At 39.1% G+C, this 20,612-nt stretch overlaps 1 protein-coding gene across 5 annotated transcripts in view; it reads right to left on the minus strand.

Moving 5' to 3' along the window:
• Positions 1–20,612, minus strand: part of XPOT (exportin for tRNA) — a 36,167-nt gene that overhangs the window by 7,628 nt on the left and 7,927 nt on the right. For all 5 annotated transcript variants that reach the window (XM_046672935.1, XM_046672902.1, XM_046672926.1 and 2 more), the window contains 19 exons: positions 18,760–18,816; positions 17,695–17,764; positions 16,731–16,949; positions 15,701–15,885; positions 15,432–15,600; positions 14,006–14,242; positions 12,519–12,557; positions 12,326–12,388; positions 11,238–11,362; positions 10,726–10,870; positions 10,449–10,568; positions 9,993–10,087; positions 9,374–9,443; positions 7,120–7,358; positions 5,923–6,208; positions 4,218–4,407; positions 3,555–3,671; positions 3,270–3,385; positions 2,531–2,578 (listed from right to left, as the gene is read on the minus strand). In XM_046672935.1, coding sequence (XP_046528891.1) covers positions 2,531–2,578; positions 3,270–3,385; positions 3,555–3,671; positions 4,218–4,407; positions 5,923–6,208; positions 7,120–7,358; positions 9,374–9,443; positions 9,993–10,087; positions 10,449–10,568; positions 10,726–10,870; positions 11,238–11,362; positions 12,326–12,388; positions 12,519–12,557; positions 14,006–14,242; positions 15,432–15,600; positions 15,701–15,885; positions 16,731–16,949; positions 17,695–17,764; positions 18,760–18,816 — 2,590 coding nt within the window. The remainder of the gene's footprint in view (positions 1–2,530; positions 2,579–3,269; positions 3,386–3,554; positions 3,672–4,217; positions 4,408–5,922; positions 6,209–7,119; positions 7,359–9,373; positions 9,444–9,992; positions 10,088–10,448; positions 10,569–10,725; positions 10,871–11,237; positions 11,363–12,325; positions 12,389–12,518; positions 12,558–14,005; positions 14,243–15,431; positions 15,601–15,700; positions 15,886–16,730; positions 16,950–17,694; positions 17,765–18,759; positions 18,817–20,612) is intronic.

Genomic DNA, 20,612 nt, shown 5'->3' on the forward strand with positions numbered 1-20,612 from the left:
ATATCTAAAGAACTCATACAACTCAACAACAAAAAAATGAAAAATCCAGTCAAAAAATGGGCAGAGGAAATGAACAGACATTTTTCCAAAGATATACAGATGACCGACAGGTTCATGAAAAGATGTTCAACATCACTATTCAATAGGGAAATGCAAATCAAAACTACAATGAGATATTGCCTTATACCTGTTAGAATGGCTATAATTACCAAGACAAAAAAACAACAAATGTTTGAGACATTGTGAACTGGGAACCCTCATACACTGCTGGTGGGAATGCAAAGTGGTGAAGCCCGTATGGAAAACAGTATGGAGATTTCTCAAAAAGTTAAAAATAGAAATACCATATGACCCAGCTAACCCAAGACCGGGTATTTATCCAAACAACTTGAAATCAACAATTCAAAGAGACTTATGCACCCCTATGTTCAATGCAGCATTATTCACTATAGCCAGGATGTGGAAGCAACCCAAGTGCCCATCGACTGATGAATGGATAAAGAAGATGTGGGTGTGTGTATGTACATGATAGAAAACTACTCAGCCATAAAAAAGGACAAAATCATCCCATTTGCAACTACATGGATGGACCTTGAGGGTATTATGTTAAGCGAAATAAGCCAGACAGAGAAAGACAAACACGGTATGATTTCACTCATATGTGGAAGATTAACACATGGACAAAGAGAACAGATTAGTGGTTACCAGAGGGGAAGAGGATTGGGGCATGAACATGGAGGGTAAAGGGGCACATATATATGGTGAAAGACAAATAATAATGTACAACTGAAATTTCACAATGTTATAAACTATTATGACCTCAATAAAAAAGAAAAGTGGAGTACAGTTTTTTTTAATCAGGAAAAGTAAACTTGTACCTCAAGAGGAAGTCAGTCAAGTGAATAAATGAGAAAATAGAACAATGAAACAAAACTTTTTCAAACAGAATATTCTGTTGGATTAAATTCTGTGGATGTCTAAATGAGAGCTTCTAAGGACAAGACAAATACTTCTGAACCATACACACTGTTCTTCCTGTTTCTTGTTTTTCTTCCTCCACAACTCGCGAGCATCCAACATCATCACCCAATCTCCTCTCTCGTCTCTCTTCCCTTAGCTTTCACACCTCTATTCTACTTTTAACTTTCTCCTGATTCTGGCTGTAGCCAAGTCTCCTTCTGTCCTGGTCTCAGAAAGTCTCACTCATTCCTACCACTTCACCTTGACCAACTACACAGCGAGGCCTCCAAAATCAGCGTTTAGTCCTAACTGCTTCACACCCATATTCCCAACTGCTCTCGACAGTTTTCGCGTCTAGCTATGCTAAATTCTAACTCCACTGCTTACTGACTGCCCAGCTTTGCACATCTAACACACCTAGTCCCACTTCAGTTTTCAGCTATGACTTCTGCCTCCAAACTTTCCCTAAACAGGGTACCACTGTCTTCTACCAAACCCACGAGGAGGCAGCTGGCCTGTCTTTATACACCTGCTCGACTGCCCACAAGGCCAGCTCCTCTTTGTCAGTCCGATGAATCTACATTTGTTTTAAGGTTTATCAAAAAAAAGAAAAAAAAAATGACCTCTTTCTCAATGGCTTTCTTAGATTGGCCTCATAGGCAAAACTGCTCATTCATCTCTCATAATATTACATTTAATACAGATGGATTAATTTGATCTCTCTCTATTAAAGTACTTACTTAACCCATCCCATCGAGTTGCTTATGACTGGCGTCCCCTGATTCTAAGCTCTTTACAAATATTGGAGGATTTTTTATTCATCTTTATAGAGCTCCCCTGCTGCCCACAGCCCCAAAAAACATACCCCTAGCACACAGGAGGCATGGAGAAGATGCGGCTGAACTGAAAACGCTTCAAATCCCCATCAGAATCAAAAACTCAAGTTCAACTGAGGGAGCGGGCTGAATGGAGAGTGGTGACCGGGAGCTCAAGCTTTTTTTAGGGGTGAGGGGAGCTGTCTGCAGCTCTGTGGGAATGCCAGTCCTGTGTTGGCATCCTGGCTTTGAGAGAAGTTGGAGATATAAATTTTTGTTTAAAAAAAAAGTACCTCATTTTTAAATGTTGGCAATCAATTTGACTTAAAAAAAAATACTGTATAAGGCAAGCAACATACCAACTAGATTTAGCCCCTAATCACTTAGGATTTATACAAATTATCAGACTGACAAGGAAAACAGAACACTCTAAAGTAGTGAAGTCCTCTAACTACTCGTAATGCTGAGTTGGAGAAACCTGGCTGTGAGGAGTCTACTAGATGGTGAAATTCTGGTTAAGATTTTTCACATTCTTTGTCAAACCCAAACAAACACATATTTTAACCTTGTTACCCAAAACCTGAAGGACAATAATGGATACTGCTACTTTCACTCAACCTCTCTGTCACATCCAAAAAAGTCAGAACTGAAGTCAATTAACTTTTACAGCTTTCAAGAACGAGATGAGTCAAACAATCAAAACCATAACGAATGTACGTGAGGAGAAGACGATGGGGCCCAAGTCCAAAGCTCACCCGTTTGAGATGAATTGTCTTCAGTGTCACTGCACACTCGGACAGAGCCTGGGAAAAACAAGTTTAATTTTTAACAGAGTCAATTCTCGGTTACTGATCCAACCTTTCTCTTTATTTCCCTAGCCACGGCTCCTTAACATTTACCTCCAAAGAAGGCATGGGGGAAGGAAAGGTATTAGGCAGATAGCATAAGTGGGTTGGGCAGAAAATGAAAAAAACAGACAAATAGGAAATGCTGTCTTAAAGTAGTAAATTATAATTACGAAATCTAGCTTTGACAAGGTCATGGGGAAGAGAGTAAAGGGTAGCTGCTTGACATTCAGTGTTTGGAAGATGATATTTGGGGAAACTATTGTAGGAGAAAGAGAAAGTTACTCTTAATGGTTAGAAAAAAAACAGTAAGCCCAAGTTTTAGAATGAAAGTAGTAAAAGGAAACTAATAACTCAATTGAGCTCTAAAGAATGTTTATATTATGTACACCTTCATGGTCCCAAAAAGTCTTGGTTGTTAATATTGAAAGAGCTGGATTTTATACATTCAACTTTAGCATCAGGATTCACTAAGAATCCACAAAAGGTCCAGAAAGTAACATCAACCTTTAAAAAATGAATCCTAATTTGAAATTATTTAATAAAAAGACAATGAAACCTAACATAGTCAGCCTGACATTAAAGAAGAAATTGTGAGTTAGAACACATGAGATCTACACGCGGGAAACAGAGATTCCTGGGTGCTTACCAATACTGTCTGTGCATCTGCCAGGTCAAAGGTCTGTTTTAGAGGTGCCAGGAAACACGCGGGGACAATGTGCTTATAGACGAAATCAGCGAATCCCACCGGTCCATCTTCCCCTCCTGTCGAGAGAATTCAAATTTTCATCTCGTATTAAAAACAAGCCAATTAATTCATTACTAGGGAACGTCAACTCCCAGCTCACGTCCACGTGAGGGCCAGGGTCCCGTTTCATCTCTAAGAGTCTTAGCAAACAGGCTGGGGAATGAAGTTTAAAACCCATCCCCTTACCCCAGAGTTCCACCAGCTTGGAGAGGATGATGAAGCAGGTTTTCTGGGCAATTGGATCTGGATACTCGACGGCTCCCTGAATGACAGTCACCAGTACTCTTTCCACATTCTCTGCGCCTGGAGAGGGAAAAACCTTGAGTTCAATTTCAAAAAGAACTAGAAGGCAACCCAAGGCTCTCACTTCATACACAGTAACAAGACAAAAGCATTTACAGAGCTGATAAGACCCCCTAATTTTCATTAACTCAGCTCCTAAATACTAAGCATAAAACTTGGAAAAATCACATTCTCTTGTTATCTTGCCCCCTGGATTTCCTATATAGCAAATTTCTTTGTTGAGATACACAGTCCCATTTATTTTCCATTTAAAATGGCAAATTGGCCAGTAAGACTCAATTGTCAGGTCAGTCATAGCGAGCAGCCGCCACGCTATAAGGGACCAATGAAAGAACACTGCCTCAGGAAAAAGAACTGAATACAAACGAACTTCAAGATCCCCTGCGAGAATGTGCCTCCCGCCCTGAGAAGAAAAACTGTCATCCTAGGGGCCAACACGTGACCGCTTCAGACGTTCAGTGTTCCCTTCAGTGGCTCTTGCTCACACAGATGTGTAACCGGGACAAGGACCTGAGCAGACCCCTCGGGCGCCGCCTTCAGCCCGACCTTGATTTGCTATGACTTCGCTCATCCCACTGCCCGTGACTGTCTGCAGGAAGGCAAAGTAGCTCCTCCGCAGCATCTGCTTCTCCAGGGCAGCAGACTGGTCGTTGTCCTCCGCTGGTCGCAGCAGCACTTCAAAAATGGCATGGAGCAGAGGCATGAACATTTGCTGTAAAAATGGGGATACCTGTACCTGAAGGTAAGAAACAACCATCACCACTTTGGAAATGAGTAGGAAATTATTAATATGAATCTTAGAAAAAATATCTTTGGGGCTGGCCCGGTGGCACAGTGGTTAAGTGCGCACATTCTCCTTCTGTGGCCCGGGGTTCGCTGGTTCAGATCCCAGGTGTGGACATGGCACCGCTTGGCAAGCCATGCTGCAGTAGGCATCCCAAGTATAGAGGAAGATGGGCATGATGTTAGCTCAGGGCCAGTCTTCCTCAGCAAAAAGAAGAGGATTGGCAGTAGTTAGCTCAGGGCTAATCTTCTTCAAAAAAAATAAGTGAAAAGTAAAAAGTAAAAAAAATAAAGAAAAACGTGTTTTACATACAGCCTTTCCCTAATATTTAGAATATCTATTTACATAATGTAGTTAGCAAATATCAATGTTAAAACAAAATCTACATACCATAAACATTATTGACAGCCTCAGGATTGTTAAGTTGAACCCATTTCCTAGAGTTCAAGATTCAAGTTAAAATAATAGCGAGTCAGACATATTTCACAATCAAATATCGCCATGGATTATTTTCAAATTTAAATTCCCAAGAAATAAATTCTATTGCTAAATTATAAATGAATTTTATGTGACTGAGCTCTCAGGCTTTACATGCCCGTGGGCCAATTTCTTAACTCTTCTGTGTCTCAATTTCCTTCTTTTTTTTTAAAGGAAGAATTTTTGGCTACTTTTTTTTCCCCTGGGAAAGATCTGCCCTGAGCTAACGTCAGCTGCCAATCTTCCTCTTTTTATTTATTTATTTTCCTCCCCAAAGCCCCAGTGCACAGCTGCACATTCTAGTCCTAAGTCCTTCTAGTTCTTCCGTGTGAGCCACCACCACAGCATGGCTACTGACAGACGACTGGGGTGGTTCTAGGCCAGGAACCGAACCCGGGCCACCGAAGCAGAGTGCGCCAAACTTTAACCACTAGGCCATCAGGGCTGGCTCTCAATTTCCTCATCTATAAAATATAATACCTATCTCCAAGGGTTGTTACAAGGGTCAAATAAACTAATGTATAAGAACATGCTTAGAACAGATTTTGAAGATAGACAGCACTAAGTGTTAGCCATGTTTACTAGCCAGCTTATACTTGGCTTAAATTTTGCTGTATATAAAACTGACTTGAGTACACTGAATTACTTTTAAATTCCTGCTTGGGCACCCAAATTACGATGCCTTTTTTTCCTTTTTTTTATCTCTTTAGATATTTACTACTCAATGCTGCTTTATTTGCTTTTCTAAAGCAAAAGCACCAGACTAAGCATTTTCTTCTGCTGCACAGAATAGGTAAGGTCTGTTTTTATTAAAACGTCTGTGTGTCAGGCAGTGTTGTAGACTCTGGGGATGACAGAAATACACATGATCCATGCCCTCAGGTAACTCATATTTTAAAAATACCAATGGGCAAATGACAAAATATATCTAAAGATAAGTACATCTGATCTTTGGGTCGGGAGATTCCGAGCTCTGAAGGTCTGTGGTACCTTGAATTTGGCTGTGATCTGGTTGATGAGAGGAATGAGCTCCTGGAGGTCTTTCGCTTCGCAGTCTTTGAGCATGTGTTCTGACGCAGATGGGATGAAGGGAAGAACTTCTTCCTCTAGGCAGATAATCATGCGATGGAGGAAAGTGCGGACTCCACTTCTGAGAACATCCTTTTGTAAGGGACAACTGAGTGCTGGCAGGAATGTCTGTAAACAGTCCAGATAAACTTCGGAACAGCCACATTGTTTCACAGTCTGCTTGTTGCTGAAAGCTTTGCTGGTTCGACTATATAAGCCAATCAGGTAAGTAATTTTAGTTTATTCTTTAAAAGTTTTACGGAGTAATCCAAAACAATGCACAACAAATTACAAAACTGACAAAACGAAGCAGCCAATTCTTTATTTTCCATATCACAATTACATCCATCTTTATGCTAATATGGTTATTTGTAAATTATTGCTTCCAGTTACCAGAAAGGGCACAAATTAAATTAATGAGATATAGTTAATACAATTCCTCTAATGTGAGTCCACTTCAATGTTTTACTAAAATCCCACTGATAGAGTATGTAGAAAAGAGAATAAAAAATCTACTTACAATGACTAGGCTGTGCTAGACGATCTGCAAACTACCCATTTAAATACAGAATCAAGTTATTTATACAACCTCTAGTATTAGCTTTTGCACTGAAGTCTCCTGTGAAGCAGTTTCTCTATATAGCTTCGAATTAGCAATCAATATAACTTTCATGCTGTTATTGTTTGCCGGTAAAAAGTATGGGGAGAGAAAACCAGCAGCTTGGGTGGTCTTCAGGACACAATGCAACAGCTAAAAAGAAGCCTCAGGACCTGCTCTTTAACGTACCAGGACGATCCAAGACGTCCTAACACGTCATTGGTAAATAAACACTTCAGCTCATCCCCTTAAACACACCATCAATTTATACCAAAGAAGCCAGAGGAGTTAAGGTCTTTAGATAGCTGTCAATCCAGAAATGCCAAATGTTATGTGATCTATTCCCTTCTTCAGCGAAATATTCTAATTCACTGAATTTAGAAAAGGAATGTTTAGATAATTCTCTGGACAATCCAGTTTCGTAAACATGGATATGTGTGCCCAATTCTAAGAGATCCAAGTAAATGGTTGTGTGTGTGTAGAGACGATCACCTTACAGTTTTAGCTGCAATCACACTCACCTGGCAAATCCAACAGCATGATTGAGACAGTCAGCCAGAGACGCCTGTCTTTCTTCGTCTTGTGCCAGCATCAGTTTTTCTAACAGAATTTTAAACTTCTCCATGAGTGGAGTCAACAGATTCCTCATTAACGCTTGCTTCCGCTCTGCTGGGTACTCACTGTTAACAATCAGCACTCCAGCTGTCTCATAAATAAAGAGCTGATCATCGCTGCTCAGCAGAGACTGGTAACCATTCTCCTAAAAGGAAATTCAGTCTTATTGAAGTTTTTCTTTGTTCAGTTCCTCTCATTTAAGCAGAGTCAGTGCAAGAGGGACAGGAGATGTAATCTATCACATCAACACATAAGTAGGCCGAGTACTTATAAAAACAAATTTTCTCCAGGGCCAGCCCAGTGGCATAGTGGTTTAGGTTCACATGCTTTGCTTGGCAGCCCGGGTTTCTCAGGTTCAGATCCCGGGTGCAGACCCATCACCACTGGTGAAGCCACACTGTGGCGGCGTCCCCCATAAAGCAGAGGAAGATGGGCACAGAGGTTAGCTCAGCGACAATCTTCCTCAAGCAAAAAGAGGAGGATTGGCAACAGATGTAAGCTCAGGGTCAATCTTCCTCACAAATAAATAAATAAATAAAATTTCTCCCAGGACCATACAATGGAAAGAAAACTGAATTAGAGGTCAAAAGATCACAGGTCTAATGCTACCCCTGACAAAACTTTGCAAATGGTCACATAAGACAATTATTAGTGAACCTTCTGACTTGTTTTCTTTCATAAAATTCTTATTTGTAAGATTACAAGGCAAAAATGAGGTGTACAAATGTGCTTTGAGTGTTAGTACAAAGGCCACATAGTTAATATTTTAAAGTGTGTTTAAGAGTTGGATAACAACAAAACCACACAATAAATACACACACACACGTGTTACTTTAGAACATTTGAAAATAAGACTTCAAATGAAAACAGATCTCATTCAAGCACGAGCAAACGTCCCACATACTGGTTAATTTTTATTAATGAGTTTTGCCATTTTTTACATTTATGCAGTCAGAGAGGCCAAGAGGAGGGGGAAAATATCAAAGGCCCCTCTATGTCCAACACTAACGTTCCCTGTTAAGAAAAACCTAGTCTTAAAACAGATAAATTTTATGGCGGTTTTATTATAAAAGAATTCCTCGTCTCTTAGAAGAGAAATGTCCCTATTTAGAGGTAACTAAAGCATTTATCAAATACCACTAGGACTAATCTCTGCCCTAGGGGTTGAGACACAAAGATAAAGCAGCTACTCAAAAAATGGGTACTCATGACCATACTGAGCAGTCAACATTCAGTAACAGCAATGTGATCCAATCTTTTCATCACTAAAAAAGATTACAGGTTCGGTAAAAGTCCTTGCCTATATGTACTGTATGAGAAACACGAAAAATTTCCAATATCACTAAGATTAAAAGGCTAAATATGGCTTCTTAAATGCCTAAGTCTTGGATCAGTGTGAACTGCCAAGGAAAACTAGCAGAACCAGGTGAAATACTTATTAATGTGTAGGTTCTAGAGTATGTAGGCAAAAATAATTCAACCATATATTTCACCAGTAACCTTTCATGCAGTGCAATTATATAACCTTTGCACTCTAATTACTGACATTTACTTAAAAGAATGACAAAGTATTATTTCATGTTTAACACACACTTTTCAAGTGGCAGCTCTAGTAATAACTTATCAAAATGAAAAAAAATTACTCAATGTCAGTATTTTGCTTTACACAAAAACACGCCTCAGTCAAAACGTGCTTATAAAATTCTCAACTTAAATCTTTCTAGTGAAATGGATACCAAAACATTCAGATCAACCAACATAAATTTTTTTTTACCCCAAGCCTGAAGATACACAGAAACACTTCAGTCTAACAGTAGCAGTCACTGAGAATGGCTAGTATGATCATAGGACGAAACCAAGAATAATTTAGAACTTGCATTTCTCCGTCTCCAGGAGATGCTTCACCAACATTTAAGAGTATGGAGAGCAGATCATATCTGACACTGCCAGATTTATCCATCAACTCTTGACCCTTTTCTATTTCTATTACTAGGTTTTGCTTCTTATTATATCTCAACAGAGTTCTGGTAACCCTTGCACACCCACTCCCTTCATTAAAAAAAAAAAAAAAGTCCCCAAAGGCATTAACTCTGAAGGCTAAAGGCATGTGCAGCCTCGGTATCTGGGGAAAACCTGTAACTTGGAAGAACAGATACTCACAGGCGGAGAAAGCTCTAATAAATCTTGTATTCTATTCAGAATATCCTCAATGAATGGATTCATTTGTTTACTGAATAAAGGCAAAAAGGAAAATCACAATTACTTACATAATAGTGCTTGAAAAATTGCTCAAATACCAAACTCCCCTTTAAGGCAGAACTAAAAAAAGTTCAGTTCTAAGCTAATCACATGTAATGATTGAGACTAGCTATGATGTTTATAAATTACAACCTTATAAGCCTAAGAATAAGCACCTTTCATACTGAAAAATGGTACTAGTAAAGAACAATACGGTACAAAACAGATTAGGTTAAAAATGTATTTCCAAGGAATATATTCTTCAGAATTTCAAAGAAGGCATCCAGTGACTCTTGGCGATAAAAGTGCTGGTTAAGTAACTAATGTCATTAGTGATGAGAGGTGTTCCATATAAGGGTACGCAAACAGATCACTTTTTATTGAGGAACCAAGTACCTGGCTAATGAGAAGGAAAAGAAGTCATAACATCATGATACAGAAAAGAACCCCTGATAAAAAAGCGCCTTAGAAAATAATTTATGTCTTATTCAATAATTTTAAAAATGAGAATGAAACCTACTAGCTGAAATTTTGTACTTACTTGAGAGATTTGACAAATCTAGAGAAGAGGTAAGCAGTTCTGCTCCGCACTTTTGCGCTAGCATGCCGCAGACCCCTGTGATCTAGGAAAGCCATCTGCGGAAAGAGAGGCGCCCTTAGTCCTTCTGCACTTCCCTAAGGCTTCCTCGCTATTGTCTTGATGTATTTCGTTCACATCAAATTGCACTTCCCAGCTCCAGGAAGGCAGGAACCAGGAATCTGTAGCATTCCTCCACTACACACAAATAAGCCCTGAGGCCTGAAGACTTGTTCAGACGCCTGATTACACAGAAACCGTCCATTTTAAAGAATTGGAGCTAGGGTTAGTTTCAGTGTGTTCAGGAGTTTTTGAGAGCTTTTAGTTCTGGAAAAGGTTATAAAAGAAGATAGAATACTATCTGCTTATTAGCTGAAATACATGGAAAACAATAAAACTGAGAGGACAATGAATACTTACTAGTACACATGGAATGTGCTGAGGTTCAACTGTGAAGAACTTTTCATATCTAACAACAGTTTCAAAGAACTCCAATGTCACAGATGTATGCTGATAGGAACTAACTCCTGATGTTACCAACTGGAGCAGGAAAAAATGAAGAAATCTATCCTTATTTATTGCAAAATCAAAATGCCCCAGTATTAACAGATGCTAAGGTATAACAATTAAGGAACTCCCATTAGCTTATAGTGAAAACAGAGTTATATTCAAAATAAATTATCTTCAGTATACTTACAGTTCGCATCATATCCTGCAAAGCACTAGCTTTTGAAACATCACCTGAGAAGTGAGCACCATGAGATACTGGAAGAGCTTCTGCCAACATATACAGCAATCTTATTGCTACTTCCACTTCCATAAACCGTGTAGTCTGCCAATTCCTACCAAGGTATAATACGTCAGTGAGATCTGAACATAAACTTTCCATACAACTAGTGATGCAGAGGATAAAAAGACACCAACAAAAACCTCTTTAATTATTAAAAAGTCACAGCAATTGTTAATTTTGCCAGGCAACATAATTTACATCACAATGATGTAATCCATTTTATTGTTTATGTTCCAAAGATGAGTGTTTCCCCCAAGGATCATGATGAATCAGAGACAATATAAACGCACTGTTTCAGACACATATATAAGACCTTAATGAGTAACCCAGATTAATAAGTTATGTGAATCACCTATTGCAGACCATCATCAGGGAGGAAAGGAGAGAGGCAATTTGTTACAGAACAGTAACAAACTTACTGCAGTGTCGAACTGAACACTCTGCGCACAGAGGCCAGCAGTAACTCTGGGGAAACTTGAGCGAGCCTGTCCAACAGCAACTTCAGCTGTTTTCTATACTCTACAAACATGGCTTCATCTTCACCCTAAGATGTGTTTTAAAATTCTCATTTTAAAAACTTAAAAGACCTTAAAATTGATGTAAATAATAAGTTCTCATTAGTTTTCTGCACTTACACACTTAATGCACACATTTATTTTTTCCTCAGTATTTATTTATATAGGAAAACTTACTATGCTTAGTAGCCTTTCCCCTCCTGCTAACAATATGTCTTCCTGAAGACAGCCCTAGACCCCGAAAGCCTAAAGCCAGAAACAGCACAAGGACAAGAGTCTAGAGCTACACGGGGTGCCCAGTGGGCTTTGTGAGACCTTTGGCACCTTATTTATACTCCCTGTATCCCAGTGTCCACTGTAAAAACAGTAATATCATATGATCGAAGATGTTATTTGTAATGAGTCTGGTACTTTGTAAGGTGCTATGTGTTCGTTATCACCATTATCCTTTTACAGTCCAAAAGTTCTGAATGCCTGAGGTGGGAATAGAACACTGCAGCACACAGCCAAACAGTACACGCCATGACTGAGTTGCTAGAAAGCACCTGATGACCCTTGTGTTGGATGGGAAGCTGAGTGACTGGCAACCCTGGACAAGACTTCAACCAGAACAAGTCCAGACAGGTAGGTGCCTCATTCCCACTCTCCCAACAGGCACAGGATCTGAGGTCCACCGACCAGCCTCAACTCAGCACTCATACCAAATACAGAGGGAGATATAATCACCAACAACATTGTAAATATTTCACACAGTTCAATGCTACAAAGTGTTTTCAAAAGGGTTGTTTTTTAAAAAGGGACAAAATACGAAAAATGAAGAATTATCAGGCTTCCATTAATTTCACCTAAGGTCGAGGTCAATATATACAAGACTAATTTTTGAAATACCTCTTGTTTCAAAGGACCCTAAAATAACCAAAACTTGAAATATTAATTTGATGTAAATAAACAGTAAAATTAAAACTGATTTCTCTTCTACGTGAAATTCTTACCTCGTTTTCAAAGTTATATTCTTCATCATAAGTCAATTTTTTCATAACGGCCAGCATGATTGCCTAAAATTAAGAAAAAAATATCTTTCCTCAGTCTCCTTTAATTCGATATCCTTTGAAATTAAGCTATATTTCAGTGCAGATTGTGACAGAGATTCTGTCACTGGTTTGAAAGAAGCAAGAAGTCCATTACCTCTACATTAGCCTTCTGCTGATCCGAGAGCACGGTGAGCTGTTGAAAAGGAAGCAATAGCTTATTAGGCTTCCTAAAGATATACTTGCTTATCAGAACATTTTTCTGATCAGTTAAGACCTTCTAAGACATGCACACAACCTTCTGGAGTGCACGCTGGCAGCCCCTTTAGGGACTTACAATGTACCTAACCTAAGACCCAGCAACTCTGCTTCTGGTAAATAACTTGACATGCAGGTAAAGACATGTAGACAAATGTGATTTTTAAAGATACTTATTATGTATTCAGCAGAGATGCAGGTTATGGGACAGTGAAGTATGATTTCCCCTTGTTTTTAAACAAGGCAAAACAAGCCTAGAAATCCACTGAGATAATAAAGAGTGGGAGTAACAATGGTGACTTTAAGTTTTTCATACCTTTCTGCAGTGCCTAAAATTTCTTAGAGTATGCATGCAGACGTGTGTTATAACAATAGAAGAGAAGCTAAACTCAGTTTGGAAAAAAACTATTTTAAGCTTGCCTTGATTCAGCTAATCCAATGTAAAGAAAATAGGAATGGCTCTTTCATCTAACGTCATAATGAGAAGCTACTGATTCTTTAAAAGGCTACACGCTGGGCCAGCCCTGGTGGCCTAGTGGTTAAGTTCAGCACACCCTGCTTTGGCGGCCTGGGTTTGGTTCCGAGGCACAGACCTACAGCACTCATCTGTCAGTGGCCATGCTGTGGCGGTGACCCACATACCAAAAGAGGAAGATTGGCAAGAGATGTTAGCTCAGGGCCAAAAAAAAAAAGACTACCTGCCATAATAAGGAGATCAATACCATCTACATTTTAAGTTCTTATTGAAAGCAACAGTCTAGGGAGACATTTTTAATTGTAAAAAGTTGTTTTTAGGGGCTGGCCCCATGGCTGAGTGGTTAAGTTTGTGCGCTCTGCTGCAGGCGGCCCAGTATTTCATTGGTTCGAATCCCGGGCGCGGACATGGCACTCCTCATCAAACTATGCTGAGGCAGCGTCCCACATGCCACAACTAGAAGGACCCACAACGAAGAATATACAACTATGTACCAGGGGGCTTTGGGGAGAAAAAGGAAAAAAACACAATCTTAAAAAAACCCCAAAAAACCCCCACAAAAGTTGTTTACAAGAAATGATGAATACGTAACTAAAATAATGAACCATGTTTAACAAATTTCTATTGTATTTACAAATAAACACAGATTCAAAATGAAAACATAACCTAAACCTATGAGTAATTCTGAAGCTTGTTAGTCTAGTGAATTTTAGAACCTGGCCATTGCTGTTTTCTGGCTAAGAAGTTTAAAGAAAAAAAAAAAGATGGAAATATAGTAATATTTAACAGTAAATATTGTTAGGTAGTAGAATCACAGGGGTATTGTCTTATTTTCATTTTCCTGTATTTTCCAATTTTCTATGGCTCTTCTATATTATCTACCAGACGAAAAGGTTAAAACAAGGATTTACCTGTTTCAAAATATGGAGATAATCATAACAAAATCCAATAATGTTGGAAGAGATGTCATCATCCTCATGAATTAAGAGCTGCAACATTAGTGCCACTTTTGTTTCGATAGCTTGCAGCGCCTCTTGAGCATTCTTGATGTCACCATTCTTAATTAACTTAGTCCAGCTGACTATCAATGACTGTCCCATTCCATTTACCAGCTTAGAAAATCTGGCCAGGAAGTCAACATCTTCTTCCTGTAAACAATCCAGACAGACCTCGGGTGAAAACCACCCCCTGAGAGTAAGAGGGACAACTCTACACTCCAGTGTGAATCAAGTGACAATTACAGGATTCAATTTCACACTCACAGTAGACGTTTAACAACTCTACCATTTTGACTGGGGGATTTTTAGAATTTGAATTCTTCTACTATTATTATGCACTAGTATTCTTTAAACACCTATTTCTAATGATTACAGTCCTGGAGTCATTGCCAGCTTTATAAAAGCTTTAAAAAAAGAGATCTGTGGTTACAGAACTTTCTCTCAAAACTGTTCAATTTAGTAAATATGTCTAATAAAGTTAATGCTGTCATCTTACGGAATATGTAAGAATTTACAACAGTCCTTTCTGACACTATTCAACTTGAGCCTGAACTATGCTGCAAAGAGATGGGACTGCTATTACGATTACCTGCCTATGATCATACCAGCATCAGAGCCAGAACACAAACTCAGATTATTTTCATTAATTATCCTTATGATGTTCTCCTTCATAAGGGAGAGGAAAAGGAAAGAGATTTCACCTTCACCATTTTAGGTTTTTCACCAGGGACTAAATAAGACAATTATTAGCAAGGTAAGAAAACGCTACCATTCATCTGTGAGCCAGGAAAACAGGAGGGCCGTATTACTGACATAGCAGCCGTCCGAAGATTTCTCAGTAATTCCTGATCGCCGTCACAGGTAAAATCAACATACAAACCTACACAGTCCGCTCCTAGACTACTAATTCACCACACTTAGAGCCCTCGGTCTGTCAGGCCTAAACTCTCACAGCTCAAATGAATAAAGATCCGAAAGCATGATGAGAATATTCGTAATTACTGAGTCTAATTTTGCTCAAAATGCACAATCAGGTACACAGCACAGTCCCTCGCTGCTTGAAGCATGCTCCACGGACCAGCAGTTTCAGCATCACCTGGGAGTTTGACAGAAATGCACACTTGCAGGCACCACCCCACATCTGCAAGTTTAAGAACCGGTGTCATCTATTGCCCCTGGCAAATGCTACAGATAACATTATGGCTTTCTGGACACAATGTTTCATTATTATAATCTAAAGGAGAGTTGCCAACATTAAAAAAGGAAAAAAAAAGAAAAAATTAATTACTATCTATCCTAGTTTGTTCTATCTTCAAAACTTTGACATAAATTTACTGACCTGGTCAATGCTGAAAAACCCAGCAGACTGTAATACTTGACACAAAGACTCTACCAGTTTCATTTTATCAACAGGATCCATTCCTTTATTTACAATTTCAAATAAACAGTCACATGCTTCTTCCCGCAGAACTTCTATTGACATATGACCTAGCAGCATATTTATAAACCTGGCAATGGGGGGATAATATTGTTAGAACATTTTCAAATTCACGAGTTTTACGTACTGTATTTTGCAGGTTTCTATTTTAAAAACCTAGGTATACCCACCTATCATTGGCTATGAGGGATAAGTCTATCCAGGAGACATAAGCCCCAACTACTTCAAGGCACTGACACGTCACTTCTGAATTAGTATACTGATAATTCTGTAGGATTTGGTACCATGATTCCACCAAGTTTGGAATGCACTGTTCCCTCATGGTATCTTTTATTAGCGTATTCCTACGAGCCTCCTGAAAAACAAAACAAACACCTTAAACGCAGTCAACTGGATCACCTCGGAAAACAACGTCTACCATCCGAGGAGCCGCACACAGACACGGCCTCACCACTGAGCTTCCAGACTCCTTAGCACACTCCCCGCCACATCGCCCCATTTATCAGCTGAGATCATATCCTGTGTCCTTTCTATTTGCTCATTCTAGTCTACTCCTCAGTGCCAGACCTAATTTCTTAATAAACCACAGACTATAAATAAGCATTGCTCAGAAAGTTTCTCCTCGATATTATGCAAACATGATAAGCTACTTAAGAAAATGACAACTTAAATGCAGGATATCCTTTAAAATTCTACATGTTTGACATACAATGACCTTAAATTATTATATATTTGAATTCAGCTATTTCTATTATGTTCTTTAAGAATAAGGAGAAAGTCGTATCGGGTAATGAAGAAACAGAGAAAGGCTAAGGCTCTGTGACTGGGAACTCAGAAGGCCTGGCACTGACTCGTGAGCAATGCTTCCTCCTCGCTCAGTGGCTACAGAGCAGGAGTCAGTGCAGACCATATTTCTCCACCGATTCACAGGAGAAAACCGATTTGTGAATTTCACTGGAAAAAGCGCTTGCCTAGTTAAAAGAACCTAAGTGATACCCTATCTTCAACCTAGACCTGGGAAAAGAAAACCAAGTTTAAGTTCCTTTGTAAAACAAAAGTCATAATATTGGGTAAATTTATAATTATTCTTAAGAAAGTTCATCTTAAAAAAAACAAAGACTTCCTGCTCCTTTTATTATATGCCCATTAGCTCCTACAAAATCTATATTAAAAACTAAAAATTAACGGGAAGTCACTTGCCTCTGATGTATGCACTACATCACGATCCACCAACTCTGAATCAATAGCCATGAGGATCCGGAGGTACAGATCTACTCCCCTGGAATTTAGGCCCACTACTGAGAGAATGTCGAAAAAAAACTTGGGCCATTTCGTGAGATACTCTGTAACAAAGAGCAAGGCGAAGACCTGGGCAGCCTTGTTCCGTATAAAGGTCTTCTCTGGCTGGGGATTCAGCATCTGACAGACAGAGGAATAGCCCATGAAATTAAACATACATTTCTGACTCAAACACATTGTTTTCCTGTTTATCATTAACAGGCAACAACCCACCAGATGTCAACGAGGGGTACGTTAGCTGTGCAACAAATATGCTTGAAAATTACAAAATAATTCCGTGGCAAGAAGGAGAACAGTCAAGCCACCAAGATGCTAACGGTACTTCTCATTCTCACACTTTGAGAGAGAAGTTTCATGTGCAGAGTTTTACTAGTTCCTATAATTTCTTCAAAGAAGAAAAAAAAATTCAATTTTTTTTTTCTAGCTGCTTGCTCTTTAAGGAAAATAAAAATCCTAGCTACACAGCTGCTTTATGTTAGGATTAGCTAAAATTAGTGAAAAAGAACATACTGTGAACTCTAGTGGCCCCTTGGTGAAGGGCTGTTGGTGAAGGGGCTGTCTGGGGGGCTCACCTTTAAGAGTGAACAGAAAGGCCGCTTTTGTCAAGTAATGAAAAAAAAAATTATATTTTAATACCAAAATTTCCGCACTGTCACAGAGAACATGACAGTTTCACTTACTGATATAATTTTAAATTATCACTAAATTTTCATCTACCCATGATCTTCAAAACCAGCACTTTCTAAAAAACCTATGAGATCAAATGGAGGATAAATGATCCATGTTTTTGAAGTTGCAAACTCTTGCAAAAATAAAAATTTAAATATCTGGTAATTTGAGACACTGAATGAAATTACTGTTTTACCTGAGCTTGAAGCCAAGATATGAGCGTCTCCCTAATTAGTTGTTGTTGAATAGTAGTTAGTTCTGAATATCTGTTCAAAATAGAGAAGAAAAATAATAATGGCTATATTTGATAACTGTGGTTTTAAAAAACACCAGCCTCATATATTTGAAAGGGAAAATTTGTAGAGCATTCAATTATCTAAAATTCCCTAAAATAAACTGGTAATGTCTCTGACCATTACTTTAAAGAAAAATAGAGGGGCTGGCCCTGCGGCCGAGTGATTAAGTTCGAGTGCTCCACTGCAGCGGCCCACAGTTTCACTGGTTCGGATCCTGGGTGTGGACACGGCACCGCTTGTCAGGCCACGTTGAGGCAGCATCCCATATGCCACAACTAGAAGGACCCACAACTAAAAAATATACAACTACGTATTGGGGGGATTTGGAGAGAAAACGCAGGGGGAAAAAAAAGGAAGATTGGCAACAGTTGTTAGCTCAGGTGCCAATCTTAAAAAAAAAAATAGAGGTGGGAGTGGCAGGTGAGGTATCAATATTAATCTTAATTTGATTTGTGCTTCAGTTCATATTGCAACAAAATGGCAGCTACACAATTTTTCAAATGGAAACATGTCCATGCTCTGAGGTCTCTGGTTTACAGAATAAATCAAGAGGCAAAGCAAGGGTCCTCTGAACAGCAATTCATTGCTTTTGCATGAGGCAGGGGTGCTGAATACAAGTGCCCACATGGCCACTCAACTCCAGCGCAGAGCTGTCACGTAGGGAAACGGGCTCGGTGCTGCTAGATCTTCTGATTTTCCCAGAGAAGCTGGAAACCTGTTTTTTCCTGTTAAATGGCTGGATTTTTATAGGTAACCAACAAACTCAGTATTTTTAAAACACTTTGGGATAAATCAAAACACATCTATAAACTGATATAACATCCACTGTCCATTTGCAACTTGTATTATGATTTCCCCAAAGAAGAGAAATACTATCTAGTTAGTTAGTTAAAGACTAGTTAGCTAAAAACTAAAAAAGCGGCAGCTCCCTAGAAATCTCAGTCAAGCAGTGAGAAAAGCCTTACTTGTATTTAACTTGATGTTCTAGTACTTGAAAGCAGAAAAACTTTATGTGATCATCACTGAAAAAGAAAAATAGTAAAATTAGATAAGCAGGCTATGAGTTGGTGAAAACAAATGAAAGCCAAAATATTAATGACTAACACAGTCAAAACATTTCTTTTTTTTTTGAGGAAGATTAGCCCTCAGCTAACTACTGCCAGTCCTCCTCTTTTTGCTGAGGAAGACTGGCCCTGAGCTAACATCTGTGCTCATCTTCCTCTACTTTATACGTGGGACGCCTACCACAGCATGGTGTGCCAAGTGGTGCCATGTCCGCACCCGAGATCCAAACCAGCGAACCCCGGGCCGCTGAGAAGCGGAACGTGCGAACTTAACCGCTGCGCCACCGGGCCGGCGCCAAAACATTTCTTAAAGTAGACAGTCGGCTTTTACCTTTTTCATTTATTACATTCATATGCATTTGTCTAAAAAGCTGAGCACTTAGTGTCTATTATACAATATTCAATATTTCCATTAAATCTGGTGAGCAGAATATCCAAAAAAAATTAAGATGCACTTTAAGCATAGTGCTTTGCAAACAAAGGCATTCCCCCTAAATTCCAGATGTTAGGATTCTTAGAACAACTCCTACATTTCACAATAGAAAGACTAGGTGTAAAATGACAAATGGTAGAACAGCCAGACACGGAGTCCAATCAGAGATGGTCATGAAGCTCATCTTCAAGTCAACCCTATACAGTTATATTTTACCCAGATCCAAAACGAGCAGGGCACCTGGACTGGCAGTCCAGCCTCAAAATTCATACAGAAGCCCAAGTTACAAACATACTGCCTTTATAAATTGGGGGCAAAAACCAGTATCCAGCAATTATCCACTTCCAACTGTCTCTCTAGGGGTGACGCAGATTGGTAGTAAACCAGCTACAAAGTCCCTTTAGTGAACAACAATCTATTCAGCCAAAACAGATGGTTTGGGCCAGGCTTAGCTAAGGAATTTTTCACATATAAAGCTGGTCAATACAGAAGGGAGATGTTATCTTAATTAAAACTACAGGAATTAATCAATTTCACACATAAGAAGATGGAACTTAATTTTTTAAAAGTTTTTTTAAAATTAGGTTTAATTCGCATCTCTTCTAAGACCTTAGGGTTTCTACTCTTATCATGGATGACAGTGAAGCCTTAACTAATTATACAAGATTTAGATTTTTCACTCAAAAAATAAACTACAGGATGCCTTTAATTAAAAGTTGGCCCTTGTTTACCCTAAGATGCACAGTAGATGTTCTCAAAACCAACTTTCACTAAACTGGGACACTTGGTTTCGGCTATAAAACATAATGACCGATATCCACACAAGAACGCCAGCTAGGAGCCATCACTAACCCCACACGCATCAGCTCTCATCATGAGTTGTCTGCTTACAGCTAGTCAGTTGTGGTTCCCCAAGCCTCACTGGGCCAGTTATACTACTTTTGTAATTAAGTAACTTAACTATCACACAAACTAAGGAAATGAGCATGATGAGAGTTCCTGTTTTTGTAAAAATTAGGTTGAATGCTTTAGAAAGACTTCATAGAAAGTCACATGGCAAGGGGGAAAAACCTTGCACGCAAGTGCTGTGTGTTAAGTAACCAGAAGACCTGGAGAGGTGGGGACAAAGAACTAAAAAGTCTAGGAATCTGCACGCATTGCTTCTCAATCCACTACAGAGACCCACAGTGGAAACTGCAGAAGATGGATCACAGGTGTGATGGACATAAGAATGACGCATTAAGTGCTAGTGGCACACATACAAAGACCTTGGCCCAAGATCAGAAGATTGGTAACTGAATGCTTATATACTTTACATTAA

Source organism: Equus quagga, chromosome 1, assembly GCF_021613505.1.
Source record: "Equus quagga isolate Etosha38 chromosome 1, UCLA_HA_Equagga_1.0, whole genome shotgun sequence".
Taxonomy (NCBI): Eukaryota; Metazoa; Chordata; class Mammalia; order Perissodactyla; family Equidae; genus Equus; species Equus quagga.